At 58.1% G+C, this 14,289-nt stretch overlaps 1 protein-coding gene across 3 annotated transcripts in view; it reads left to right on the top strand.

The window, feature by feature from the left end:
* Nucleotides 1–14,289, top strand: part of PXDN (peroxidasin) — a 69,882-nt gene that overhangs the window by 18,892 nt on the left and 36,701 nt on the right. For all 3 annotated transcript variants that reach the window (XM_045788889.2, XM_045788890.2, XM_087863900.1), the window contains exons 2-3: nt 9,948–10,019; nt 10,949–11,020. In XM_045788889.2, the coding sequence (XP_045644845.1) occupies nt 9,948–10,019; nt 10,949–11,020 (144 nt within the window). The remainder of the gene's footprint in view (nt 1–9,947; nt 10,020–10,948; nt 11,021–14,289) is intronic.

Here is a 14,289-nt window from a genome sequence, read left to right on the forward strand (position 1 = left end):
ATGCATCTGGGAAACGGGGTGCCTGCGTGGTGGTTCCTCCCAGCGGGGGCTTAGAACCTCAGGGGCGGCGTGCCAAGGCCATGTGTGTGTGCGCGTATAGGCTCCACTGTTCCTGGTGGCGTGGTTACCAGTCGGGAAAAGCTGCTGAGCCCCGTCCGATGTGATTGCCCCGGGCTGAAAGCATTTGCTCTGGTCCACAGGCGCCCGAGCAGAGAACAAAGCGGCCTTGAACCGCGGCAGACACGCTGGAATCTGCGCCCGTCAGACTTTCCACAGCCCGTGGGGGATTAGCGGTTGTGGATGGAGGGCGCGGATTCCCGGCGCGTACCCGCTTCTGTCCCACACTCGCCCCAACTGTGGGGACGCGTGGAGCCATGTCCATGTGGCCACGCTTTCTGGACGTGAGACCAGACTGGCTTTAGCATTTGTACTAAGATCACGTCGGTCTTTCCCTTGAAGCAGGCGTCTTAACCACGTTAAAGTCGGGAAACGGTGAGCACTAGTCTGACCCTTTTCAGATCGCGCCCCGGGAGGGGCCGGCAGGAGTGCAGCCAGGGAGGGAAAGAGTCTCAGGGCCCTGTGGGCCAGTCAGCTCGCCTCTCTGCCCTTCTGCCGCGCGTAACCTAGAGGAGCGCCGTGTGGGGTGGGCTGGAGGTGGCCTGTCTCTTTCAACGGTGGCCCCTCAGAGCGCGCCGTAGGCCCACCGCTCATTCCGGCGGGTGACCCAGGCCCCCCTCTGACCTCTCCTACCAGTCGGTTTCCTGCTCTGCTCACCTCATTTCCTGCTGTCCTCACAGGATGGGCAGGGAACATCATCGCTTTCTTCTGCAGAGGAGACCCGGGATCAGAGAGGTCAAGACACGTGTTCAGGAGTGCACAGCCAGTAAAATGTGGAGGAGGGATTTGAACTCAGGCCTCTGGTGTTTCCTGTGGGCAGCCGTCAGCCTCCCTGCTGCCAAACTAGAAAATGGCACACCTACCCAGGGCAGTGGCCTGGAGAAAACATGCGTGTGTGTGTGTGCGTACGTGTGTGCACACACACACATGCACACACTATTTGTTTCTCATGGACCAGTCCCAGGATGCAGGTGGAATCTGCTCGCAGGGAGACCGGCCCTTTGAGGGCCCGTGCTGTCCGCTGTGGGGCCCCCGGGTCAGAAGCCGGCGCCCAGGTGTCTGTCCCCGCAGGGTCCCAGTGCCCTGGCTGGTGCGTCGTCCATTTCCCGTTGTTTTCACCGCAGCCCTCTTGGCTTCCCCAGGCCAGAGCGGGAGCCAGGCCCAGCCCGAGAGCTGGTGGACCCCTCGTCGAGCCCCGTGATGTCGCAGAAGTCACCCCACCACGCGGCACCGAGCCGCTCTTCCCGAGAGGAGACACTCACTTATCCGCACCCGCGTCCTGTTTTCAAAACAGGAAGATCGCACATACGAGTTCTCAGGAAAAGCAGGAGCTCCCGCCTCCGTGGCCCGGGATTGTGTTGGCATGATCCTGCTGGGATCGTGCCCCGTTTATTTGCTGTTTTCTTGGCTGTTTCTAATTAGAGCGATGTCCGCCCGCTCTGTTTTCCCTGACACACTTCGTTGGAGAGAATGGATTTCATGCTCGCCCATATGCAGGTTTCTGTGCCTCCTTGTTTGCTTAGAAGAGGCGAGTGGGGCCTCTTTCCCTCTAATTACACGGCTGTCCTCCGTTTAACCCCTGCGTGCTGGGCTTTCTGGGAAGGAACAAAACAGCCTTGGGAAAAGCCCGTGGTACACAACTCTGGTTTCGTTTGTTTTTTTTTTTTTTCTTTTTTGGTCTGGAAAGTAGGAAAAATACTGATTTCATTTTTTAACCACTGATGGAAGAAGTTTGGGGTTTTTTTCCCAGAGGAAACACAGGCATGAACTAGTAGATTTACTTTGTTCATTTGGGGCAGAGGGAAGGCTTCTCACGAATCGGTTGCCTTTGCGTGCGGCCTGGAAAACACACCTCCTGAAACATAAAGCCCGGGCATAAGTCAGTAGGATGTGGCGGGAAGGACACGGGGCGCCCGACGGGCCTCCCTGCACCCAGGGGCAGACCCGGGCCGAGGGGCGGCAGAGGCCCTTGCCTGCTTTCATCTGGATCGCGAGCTCTTCCATTTTACAGTTCTGAATGGTCGAGAGTAGTATTTCCTGAAGCCACAGTTGGGTTGCAGACCCCGGTGCGGGGCTGGGACTTCTTGGAGCGGAACATGCCCAGCGCCTCCTCACCATCCGGGGCGGCGTAGCTGCCGTGGCAGAACCCAGAAACTTCCACGGGCACCGAGCGGGTGTGAAGCCCACCGGCTTCCTGCTGGCCTCCTGGGGAGCCAGGCTGGCTGTGCCCTCCGGGAGGGCACGACCCTCAGGAGGGGCTGACGGTCTGGGCGGTGCCGCTCACGGGTCCCCACTCCGCTTGGAGGGGACGCGCCTTCTCTCAGACACACAGGAGCTGCCAGCACTGCTGGTGGGTCCCCGAGGGCCTCGCGGTGGGCGGTCTTGCAGGGGCCTTCGCCGGGGCTCCTGGGCTGTCTGGATGGCCAGCGAGGTGACAGGCAGGTCCCCAGTACATGCGGAATGGGGGGCCGCGCACGGCTGTCGGAGGCAAACATTCACACCATCCTCGATGCCGACCCTGGGGCCGGGGAAGTTATAACTGGTGCTGCAGACGCTCCTGGGAACGTTTCTGCCTGGGGTTGTTTGCAAAGCCACCGACTGCAGAATTGCCGTCAACCCCTTTGCTCTCCTGCTGGACATGCTTGCCAATGGCCCACGCTCAGGTCTGCCTTCTGCGTGCCTCCGAAGTACCCCCCACTTCCTTCTCTTTTTAAGCCACAGGAAAGCGTGGGGTCTTGGGCCAGGACAGCGGCCTGCCTGCTCCACAGTGTTTTGACCCGGAGATGTCCCCGCACGTGGCGGACGTCTGGAAGCAGCAGCGTCGGCCGGCCGTCCTTCAGGACCGGGCTCAGGCCCCCAGCGTGTCCCCCACGGTATCGCTCACCTGGAAGGAAAAGTCAGGAGTCTTTCTGGCCACACGCCTTCCTTCCAGTCCCGTTCTCGTTTGGGTTTGGTTCTGCCTGTTTTCCCGTGGGCAGCAGGCGTGCGTAGCTGGGGTCGCTCTGCCTCGGGCTGCATGTGATGACCCCCGTTAGGAGGCAGGGCACCGGCCTTGCATTCCTCCCTTCTCCCCTGCTGCCCGTCCCCCCGAGTCCCCTGCGTGGTCTAATGAGTCACATTCTGAGTCAGTCTGGACAGACGTGTCTTCGTGCTTTATCTGTAGCTTGCCTGTAACGATTTAAACCCAGAAGAACAAGGTTTACGGGGTTGGGGTTATTTATCACGCATTACAGATCTAAGCGATAGTGTCCCCTTTTCTGTGAAGGGAATGATGTCACCAAACCCCGGAGAACTCTAAGTATCATTGCTGCCTTCATGCCTTTACCAGTAAAGGAACTCCTCCCAATGTCTACAACCAAAATAGAAATTTCTATGTCTTTTTTTCCTTTGACTGGGTCAATACCTTGATTGATTAAGGAGAGTCAGTTTTCTTTTAAGGTTTTCTCTCCCATGCTTTGAACTATGCTCACTTGTTTCCGTTTTGAAGTGTATATTGGAGAAAAGCATTTTTGCCTTCCTCTCGGTTTTTTAGGATAAACACTCCTGTGTATTTTTACCAACCCGACTTGTAAGGCATTGATCAGAAGGCTACAAAATGATTGGCCTGATCGGGCATCCCGCCTTCTGGGGGCGTCCCTGGAGGTGGTGGAGCAGTCCCCCGGGCCGGCTGTGCCCGGGCCGCCCCCTTCCGCAAGCCCTGGGCTTGGGGAGACCGCGACAAGCCGAAGTCGATGTCCCTGAGTAAGGGAGCTGAGGTCTCGTCAGAGCCCGGTTCCCAGCCTCTCTGTGAGTAGGGGCGCTCGTGGGGGCCGCTGGAGCAGGTGGGAAGGTTGCTCAGCCTGGAGCCTCCTGCACTCCGTCCGCACCTGTGAGCCCGGCACCGAAATTCAGAGGGGGAGCCTGGGATGAGCAGAGCCTGCCAGGTGTAGCCCAGCCCTGTGAGCCTGGTCTGTGTGAATGGCCTTCGTTGGGGATGAGGGGCTGCGGAGCGCACACCGCGGTCCGTGGGGCACAGAGCACGTGGGCCTTCGGGGCTGCCTGGCTTTGGCGCCTGTCAGATTACCCACTTCTCCGGGTTCATGGGAGAGGTGAGTCAGGTCGTGGGAGCATGGGGCCTCCGTGTCTGCCTCTCCCGGTGGCTCTGGGACTGCCCACCCAGCCGAGGTGGGGCGCTCGCTCTTGTTCCGTGCCTCCTGGCGCCTGTGCCCCAAGAGCGGCCCCCATGTCCCCGGTTCCCGGGGGTGTCACCCGCAGAGGGTGCTCAGCGTGCCATCCAGGACGGGCGCCGGCACGCAGGCCTCCTGGTCGCTGGTCAGCAGCCGGGCTGAAGGTGCCTGCCCGGTAACTGGACCCATAAGAACGTTATTTACTGCGTTTCACAAAACCGTCCGTCCACGGTGGAGAGGGGAGGAGAGGCCCGTCCAGCGGGCTGGTCCTTACCAAGGGCGGCGGGAGCAGCGCCGGCCTCGTCTCTGGCCCTGGCCTCCTGAGTGGGTGCTCACCTGCTGCGTGGCTGGCCGCGGTGAGGAGGGTTGGAACCCGCTTAGCCGGGCCTGTGGGGCTCTGACGCCCCGTCAGTTACCAACAACAGTGTGGCCCCGGGCTGTGTCCTGGGCTCTCCACGTGCAGACGCGTCATGTCCAGGACCCGGTGGCCGCCGAGGCGCAGCCGGGCTTGTCGGGAGCAGGCTCCCTGATTGTCCCTCGTGCAGACACGCTTACTCATGCGCATTTCATCACCCTGCGCTGGTTTTCCCGTTGTGGACCCGGCATTTTTTTTTTTTTTTAATTTAGTAAAAACTTAGATAAAGAAGGGAGCGCATGTGACAACACGGGCCTCACGGGCTTAGCGAATCCTTGAATGCAAATCCGGGTCAGAAAGACCTCTGGAGGCAGGAAGGATGAGCCAAGATAAACAGGATGAAATTTGTGTCGCTGCTGGCTTTGACTCGTGCTGCAGAGTCCTGCCGGTGGCTCCCGGTGAGGGACCGGGGACAGCCACACGGAATCCATCACGGAGCCTCCTTTTCGGATGTTTACTCACAGTTACGTGAGGATCTGAGTGTGATTTTGCCTCTGTCTTGTATCAGTAAAAGCCTCATTTCTCCCAGCTGTTTGGCTACGGAATTTTCTGGGCTAGGGAATCTCGTGCTAGATTAGATCTTGTCTTGCGTGGTTGTGAGGATGCTTGGAGCCAAGCCTGCCTCCTGCCTCCTGCCTCTGCTCCTTAGTCTTGTTCTTTCTCTCCCTTGTCCCCCCTTCTCCCTCAGTCCTAAGCTCCTTTATCGCTTGTGTTTTGTGTACTTTTGTGCTGCCTCTAATTACTTGTGAAAGAAGATAAAGGTGGTAACAAGTAAAAATGATTCATCATGTGAATGAACGTTCGTGGTTTCTAGTCATGACTCCTGTTTTTTCAGATCCATTCAGTAAATGTTGAATTACATTAAATGTTTTTTAAGGTTTTATTTATTTATTTGAGAATGAGAGAGAGAATGGGGGAGGGGAAGAGAGGGAGGGAGAGAGAGAGAATCCCAAATAGACTTGGCACAGTGTGGAGCCCGACACGGGGCTCGGTCTCAGGACCCCAAGGTCACGAACTGAGCCAAAACCAAGGCTTGCACGCTCCACTCACTGTGCCACGAAGGTGCCCTTGAGTCCTATGTAAAAGGTGAGGTGCGTGTGTCTAGGTTTTAGGGGAGACATGGAGGAAGAGCCCCTCAGGGAAGCACAGGCCAGGAGTCCCCGCACAGTTGCTCCGTTCTGTTCTCAGCGGGGGCAGAGTTCGTGCCCAGGGTGACGCCGAGCTCTGGTTGTCTGTCCTGGTCAGAGACAGACGACCTTACTGCTTCCACTCGGCAAGTTCGCGTGGGTCCCTGAGTCGCTTGAGTCCCTCGGGGGTGACATGGGGACCCTGCTCCATGGAGGACAGGTGCGCTGAGCCTGGAAGTGGCCTTCAGGGTGCGTGGCAGGCCGGCTGCCCTTCGACTGGACAGGACATTGCCTCTTCCTACAAGGCTGCTGGCCGCACGCTCCGTCCCCAGGAGCGGCCCAGGCAGAGGGGCCCGGGCCCCGTGTTCTCAGCATGGCCTGCGGAAACAGGTGGGCTTGGGGCGGAAGGCTCGCCGCGCTGGTCAGGCTGTTGCTGGTGGGCGGTGGGTCATGGGAGCGTGTTTGAACCTTAGAGGTGTGATGGGTGCGCCCTGCCTGCCTCGTCGGCTGAGGAAGGGCGTGCAGAGCATAGGCTGCAGTCCGGCCTCTGGCTCAGGTGTCTGTCTCCCGTGGTCCGGCCTCCCCCCAGGACCTCCGACCGCCCCGGAGTCCCGCTGAACTGTAGGCTCCTTGCTGCCGTTGCCCACAGTGCCAGCTGCTTGCCGTCCTGTCCTGTGTGCTGACCCCCACCCTGTCTGCGCAGGGGCAGACCTCCATCTCCCTGTACTTGCTTTCTACTCAAAACCACCCTCCATCTCTGCTCAGGAGAAGTCAGAGCCCCAGCCCCGCCTCCCTGACCCCAGCCAGAGGCAGGACGGGGTCGTGCTGTGATTGCAGGCAGTGCCTAGTTCTCTGCGGGGTCCCATGCTGGCTGTGACGTCAGCAAGTCTTTGTAGAGGTGACCAGCCTATAGCAGGCGTGCAGCATGTGTCAGCTGTTACCACGTGTGACTGTCCTCTCTCCCAGCGGTGCTGCTTACAGGAATCTGTTCCAGAAATACCTTCGCAAAAACCCAAAATGATACCTGCAGAAAGCTGGTCATTGTGTGCTGTTTATAACTGCACAGACTGGAGGGAAGTCCGTGACCCCTTGGGGAGCCCAGCAGTGAGCACACACGGGGCCCCTGGGTAGCTGGAGAAGAGGGAGCTCAGAACTTACTCAGGGAAGGAAAGCAAATGAGAAGAACAGGTGCGTGGCCTGTGACTGTTCCTGTAGGAAAGGAAGGGACCAGACAAAGCTGCAGTGAGGGGAGGGCCGGGGTGAGAGGGGAGGGGTCTGCAGTGAGTGGGGAGGGGCCCCAGTGAGTGCGGAAGGCCCGCAGCAAGTGGGCTGAGGGAAGGCGGTCGGTCGGGGCACCCTCCTCAAAGACAGCTGGTGACAGGTGCATGTGCCTGTCAGGAGGGCGGGGTCCCTGCATGTGGGACTGCTTGTCTCAGGCCTGGTTCCCCCCCCCCCCCCGCCCTGTTTGCTGCCTGTCCAGATTTTAAATCCATTTCGGCACATTTCTTGTCAAGAATTTCATTAACGAAGTGCCTTTTGGATTTCTCCTTTGTAGTTGTGCAGCATAGACGTCTCTGAACAGATGGTCTCAGCTTTGCCCACATGGTCACTGCCGTTGACACAGAGCACCCGGAACAGTGCTGTTTGGCCTGGTGTTGGCGGCCAGGTCCAGCTTCCTGAGCCAACGTGGTGCCCTCGCAGGACGGGACAGCTTGTGCAAGGGTTTCTGGAGGACGAGGGCAGCACATGGGCCCGGCCACGGGAAGGGGTCTTGCTCTTGGGCAGGGGTGCTGTTGTGCTGGGAGCAGGGGGCCGTGTTAGGTCCCAGAGTGACGTCAGGTTGTCAGACGGAGCCAGGCCTCTCGCGGGCCTGCCGAGCGTCGTGTGGGGTGGTAAGGACGAGTGACCGGTGGGAAACACTGACGGGAAACGGCCTGGCAGTGCATCAGAGGCAGGAAGTGAAGGAGACACGGGGTAAGCTGCTGACTCACCTGTCCAGGTGGCCGATGTGCCAGTGAGCCTGGTGGAATTTGAGAAGAAAGCGGGATTTGTGGGGGAAGAGAATGTGCTTCTCTGAGGGCCGTGCCGTCCGAGATGCCTGGGGGCTTCCCGTGGGAGGCCCGTCGTTCCTGTGCCGGGCAAGGCCAGACTACGGCCCTCCAGAGCCTCTTCTCACCCAGTTGTGTACAGAGTGGAGTGTGAGCTGCTCTTACATTTTTAAGGTAAAATGCCGGATTTCAGAAAGCAGCAGCTCTGTTGGGTTGATAGGGTCAGTGTCGCCCAGAATGTGCACAGAGTTTGGTCTGTCCGGTTGTGGGTCCCGCTGCTCTCACTCTGGACAGAGCAGGAAGCAGTGGGTGGGTCCCAGGTCCCTTGGACCAGCTGGGCCCGCTCCCTAGGGCACGCTGCCCGTCTTGGGGCAGAACCCAGCGCTCATAGTTCTGAGTAGGTAGGGGTATGTGTAGCGGAGACAATGCCGACAGTCCAGAGACACGCGGTTTGACTGAGAGTTTTCAACTTTATGGTGGGGGAAGACCTGGGATTTGGATTTTGATCTTTTCCGGAGCTAGTGGGATCCACAGCTGATACACGGCACCCACGCAGCCCCCATGTGCCCCAGTACCGTGCTCTGTAATCACATGAGCCGTTCAACACGTTGTGAGGGGGCTTTGCAGGCGTCTGAGCCCGCGAAGGTGGGCCTGGCTAAGCCACAACGTCTGGAGGTCAGGCGTATCCCACGCGTTCAACAGGGTGTTTGCAATTTACACTGGTTGACAGGACGTCACCTCGTTGCCCGTCAAGCAACGTCCTGAATGACACATTCACGCGTGAGATAAGAACTTTGTTCCAAGGTCCACATGAGACTCTAGCCGTGCCGTCCACGGGCATCTGCGAGGTTAGATTCCAGTTTAAGAATCGAGATAGTCCTTCTAAGACGTGGGTTATTTTTATACAGGAGGGTGATGTTTTTTTCATTTTTGTGCCTTGAAACTGTGGAATGTGCTGGTGTGAGAAAGCCAGTCCTCTTGTTCCGTCAGCCTGTCCGCACCGCAGAGCCGCCGAGCCGCTCTGTTGTGGCCGACGTCTCAGGCGGGGGATGGTAAGCAGCCCGCACACTCCGCGCACGTCGGCACCCTGTCGGCTGGCCCGGGGGGCGCGGCGCTGGGCTCTGCGTGTGGCAGCCCGCCCTCAGCTGGGCTCTACCATGTCTTCAGAGATCCCCTCGACGTGTCGGCGACTAGAGGTTTTCAGCTCGCCTGCCTGGATGGCGCGTGTGTTCCACAGGTGGGGGCGGAGTGCTCATAGCAGGGGTCGGGGAGCGTGGCTGGCTTGGTCCTGCTGAAACCCCTCCGAGGTGAGCTGACCCCTCTAACGGGACTGTCCGCTCTGCTCTGCGGTAGGAGCCCGGGCTCTCCACACACACCCCTGCCCCTCCCAGCCTCCCTGTTCCCTCAGTGCTGCTCCCCCAGTGGCTGACCGGCTTCAGGACTTCCCTGGCCCTGCCCCATCCCTCGTTCTGCCGTCCCCCGGGGGGCCTTCCCAGGTCCGTGGCTCTGCTGTCAGCTCTGAGCCCCTTTGCCAACACTCACGCCTTTCTACTTGCGCGCTGGACTTCTCCGTGCTCCAGACCTGCGTGTCCGCCTGTGGGTCTGGTCGGCATCTCGGGCTTCTGTGCCTGGAACTTCTTGACCTCCTCTGACCTTTAACCCTCCGATCTCAGTGGATGGCTCAGGTACTCCCCAGAGTCAGAGTTCCAGCTCAGGAACTGGGGGGAGTGGGTGCGGGGCACTTACGCCCTCCTACAGCGGGACGACCCCGTGTTTGCCTGGGGAAGGCTTGGTGACCTGAGGTTTGGCGGAAGATGGTCTCGGTTAGAGTGAGTTTGTATTTCCCCGTAAGTGTTGCCTAAACAAGCTTCTGAAATGTGACAGCCGCTCCAACATGCAGATAAGTATTCATTATTCGGTAGCCCCAGGGAAGAGCTAGTCGTCCAAGAACGAGCTGCGAGGTTCAGTCCCATCCACGTCTTCCCGTTCGTGTGGGAGCTGAGGTGACACGGCACCGGTGACGACTGCTGCTTCTCTGTGTAAATGCATTGCTTGTGTTCTGTTTCCCTTCCAGGGATCTTCGCTTTAACAGAATCCGAGAGATCCAGCCTGGAGCATTCAGGAAGCTGAGAAACTTGAACACGTTGTAAGTCCGAACGTCCTGTTGGGACCCAGTAGGAGACAAGTGTAGAAATCATCACACCTTCCAGCCGTGGGTAGCCCGGATTATCCGTGGTCAGGGGCATGAATGGGGAGAGTGGACGTGGGACCCTAGAACAAAACATGCCCCTCAAGACGCCAGGCCTGGGGACCCTGTGCTCGGCCACCGTCCTGTCTTGTCCGTGGTGGACCTGTGTGGTCCACCATAAGTGGCTACGTGCTCCCCTTCTCTTCCTGTGAGTGGCTGAGTCCCCAGCTGGGCCAGAGCCCTTCACCGTGCTAGTGAACCGTGCGATGGAGCTGGTTCACACACCACGTCGCAAGGCGGAGGGGACGGCGCTCCTCCTGGCTGCTGGACCCAGGAGGGGTTGGGGCGTCCTCCATATGCACCCAGCTTAGTTCCAAGGACGGACAGATGAAGGGGACAGGGCCTGCCCGGCGCTGAGAGGCTCTGCGGCTGACCTGGGCTGCTGTGGAGTAACCCGAGCATGGCAGGTGGCTGGCGTCTCCAGAGGGCGGCCGTCGGCACGGGGGGAGAGACAGGGCCCTGGGACCAAGAGTCCGGAGGGCAGTCCGACCCTGGTGAGACCACCCTGCACGTCCACACTGGCCTTGCAATCATCTGAGGTGGACAGTCTGACAGGATGGGTAGATACTCCCTTGCTTCGGAGAGGGCATTTGGTCTGTGTGCGTGCAGAGGGGAGTGGTGTGCGGTGACAGGGACGCCCGCGCCCTGAGAAGACGCGTCATCAGAGGGTGAGCGCTGAGATGCTCGCGTGACTGTAGCGCTCGGCCCGTGTCGGTGCCGAGCCCCGTACCTGAGTTGTCTCAGGACCTGGTTGCCGCGGTGGGAACTTGATCTCACGGTGCGGTTCGGAGGCTGGCGGTAATTCTTACTGGCACTTTCTCTCGCAGACTTCTCAACAATAACCAGATCAAGAGCATACCCGGCGGAGCGTTTGAAGACCTGGAGAACTTAAAATATCTGTAAGTGAGCGGTCAGTTCTTTACCCCGAAAGCTTGCATGTTTGTGTACCAGCTCTTTAATCATTGAGCTGGATTTCGTGCCGCTTGCAAATGAACACAAACGCACCCATCTCCTAGGGTTTGTTTTCAGGTGACTGGATTTTTGGCTGGGAGTTTTAAAATGAGTTCTTACCAGGATGAAGCTTCCTCTGCGTGATGCTAGGCGTGTGTCCTCAGCTGTAAGTTTTGTCGGTAGAATGAGACGAGAAGCCACAGCCCTGGAAGGTTGCGCGGGAGCAGGGGACTCCGGCCCCTCGCCGGGGCGCGTGGCTGGCGGGTGTGCCGTGGGAGGGAAGCTTGGTTTCAGGCGGCCTCTCCAGCGGTGGGCCAAGGGTGAGAATGTCACTGGTCTCTGGAATTTCCCCGTCTTCCTCCGAGGGATTTCACCTCTTCTTGTTTTTAGGTAGTAAAATTGTGGTTTGCTTTTTGAAACTGGCTTTATTTATTTAGTTATGAGCATTGAAAACATCAGGCTTGCAGGTTAGAAGATGACCTCTCGGGCGTGTGCTGGCTTAATCCCCCCGCAGCAGTTACTGTCGGACTGGAAGCCGTTGGGACAGACAGTCCAGTGATGTTCCTGCTTGTAGATAAAAGTGGGTGTCGTGTGCTCCCAGCTCATTATTCTTTTTTTTTAAAGCATTCTTTTTTTTTTTTTTAAGATTTTATTTATTTATTTGACAGAGATAGAGACAGCCAGCGAGAGAGGGAACACAAGCAGGGGGAGTGGGAGAGGAAGAAGCAGGCTCATAGCGGAGGAGCCCGATGTGGGGCTCGATCCCATAACACCGGCATCACGCCCTGAGCCGAAGGCAGACGCTTAACCGCTGTGCCACCCAGGCGCCCCCCTTCTATTTATTCTTGAGTTTTTATTTATTTGATTTGTTTTGCTTTTATATTTTAAGTGCTATTAAGTCAGAGGAAGAGTTTTGGTTTCTCAGAAAGCAGGTTCAGTTAGCTGACAGCCAGCATCTCTCTGTGTGTGTGTGTGTGTGTGTGTGTGTGTGTGTGTGTGTGAGACTTTGATTTTTAATTCTATATTTTGCTTTTGGTTTGGATTAATTAAGAGCAACTTATTATTTAACCTGCACACATACTCGGTGTTAAATAGTTCGGGATACCTTGTTTTTCACTTAAAAGAATTTTTTAAAGTAATACTTTGTAAGCCTTGCCTGCTGACGGGCTCCCCATCTCGGCACCAGCGCCCCAGCCTCGCCCCCCCCATGTCCCTGATGCCCACTGGTGGAAGGACCCGGTCACTGCGGAGGGGCTGGGCAGTGGTCAGCAGGACAGAGGGGAGGGACCCCGGCGAGCAGGGACCCCAGGAGCAGGGGCGAGAAGGGGTCCTGCTTCCCCATTTGATCCCCGTCCTCGGCAGGAGAGGGCCCGCCCACCAGGACACTGTGCGCAGTTTAAACGTTTGAAACATGTGACATTTACCGACTGTTTCTGCCTTCATATTTAGTCCGTGCTTTTAGAAGTTGAGTACTGGTTATCTGCTGGGACCCCAGTCCCTTGTGAGAAGGTGTAAGCCTTCCCCTTAACTGATAGTTCCAAAGGACGCGATCACGCCCGGGGAAGGGCCTCCTGTTCGAAGTGGGCTCTGTGACCGGTAGAGTACTCTCCAGAGCCTGTCTTCGGAAGATGACCAGTGCCCGTTAGTCTCAGGAAAGCAGAGGGTGCGCCCATGTCCTCGTAAACACACGTTCTTCCCCATTCGCGGGCGGCTCAGTTGTCCTGCGCACTCCTGTTGTCTTTAACGTGTGGGCAAGGCGCTGCTAGGCTGTTGCCCTGTTGTTTAGAGCGATGAGCCCAGAAACCCCGTTCCGTAACCGCAGGAGCGGGAGCTCCCACCAGAGCTGAGGTTGCCAGGGGTCAGGCCCTACTCTTTCAGCTTCCTAAGTAGTTACTTAATTTCGGCGATTCTGAGCCGCCACTGTCTCTGAGCCTTACATAGGAGGAGCTGGAAACAGAACGCTCAGTACCGCTTCCAGACCACACAGCCGGTGGGTGGCAGCGGGAGGCCTCAAAACCACGCAGCCCAGCGGAGCACCCGCCGTGCCAGGCCTGTTGCGGGCACCGGGCTCTGGGCCGGCGGTGAGCGCCGCCTGTTCCTGCTGAGGCTTGCCGCTGTCCGTGGGTCACCTCGGCTGGTTTGTGCGGTGGGAGAAGTGACAGCCCCTTAGTGGGATGGCGGCAGTTAGTGTAGCGGGTCCTGGCAAACAAGCCTGCCCCGAGCCCTAGGGACCAGGTGCAGCAGTGGCCCGTCCAGGAACGACGTTAACTCGGAGCAGGCATATTTGGTGCGTAAGTAGGTGGGAGCCCAGCCGGCGGGGATGTCACGGCGGGGATGGCATGGAGTTTGAGGTCACCGGCAGAGGAGAGGCGCCCAGGGCACACGTCTGCACCTGATACAGAAATCACGTCTAACGCACCACGTGCGCGGGGCTCACGAGATCTGCTGCCGCAGAGACGTGTTTGTCCTGAGGACGGTTCCGACCACGCGCCACGTCCCTGGAGCTGTGGTGCTTGGAGGGTCCTCGCCCTGCAGCCTCGCCCAGGAGCTGGCAGACTCTCTGTGAAGGACCCGGCAGCACATGTCTGAGGGGTCGCGAGCGTTCGGGCTGTGCCGTGGCTGCTTGACCCTGCCGAGTAGCCCTGGATCAGCCTCGGACGAGCGAAGTCGGGGGGGTGTCCATGTTACGTGTGGACACTGAAGCTCAGATTGCATATAACTTTTCTGTGTCCCGAACTATTAGTCTTCTTTTGAAATTTTCAACCAGTTAAAAATTTAAAAACCATTCTTACCTTACAGATCATATAAAAACGGGCAGCGGGCCAAGTCTGTGATTCTCCCAACCTGCCCTTTTGCTTCTGTTTTGTAAGAATGGGATTCTGGTGGGTGAGGACACATTTAGGCTTCGTATCGTCTGCTCCCCAAATTGTTCCCGGGTCTTAAAACACCCAGGTTCTGGAATCTTACAGCCCACACACACACGTGTGCGGAGGTGGTTCTGTTTCCTTCAAGCTTTGAAGCGAGTGCGTGGTCAGCACGTCACAAGCCGCCCTCCACGAACCCGTGACTTTTTGGAAGACCAGGCGGTGGTTGGGTAACGTCCCGTTTGGACCCTTCTCCTTTGAGGCAGGGCCGGGACTCTCCGCGAGGGGAGCCACACCGCCGTGTAAATGTTTCGTTCGTATTCTGCTACAGTCATTAATTTTAAACTCTCTCC

Source organism: Ursus americanus, chromosome 7 (genome assembly GCF_024610735.1).
Source record: "Ursus americanus isolate L20-20 chromosome 7, mUrsAme1.1.p, whole genome shotgun sequence".
Classification (NCBI taxonomy): domain Eukaryota; kingdom Metazoa; phylum Chordata; class Mammalia; order Carnivora; family Ursidae; genus Ursus; species Ursus americanus.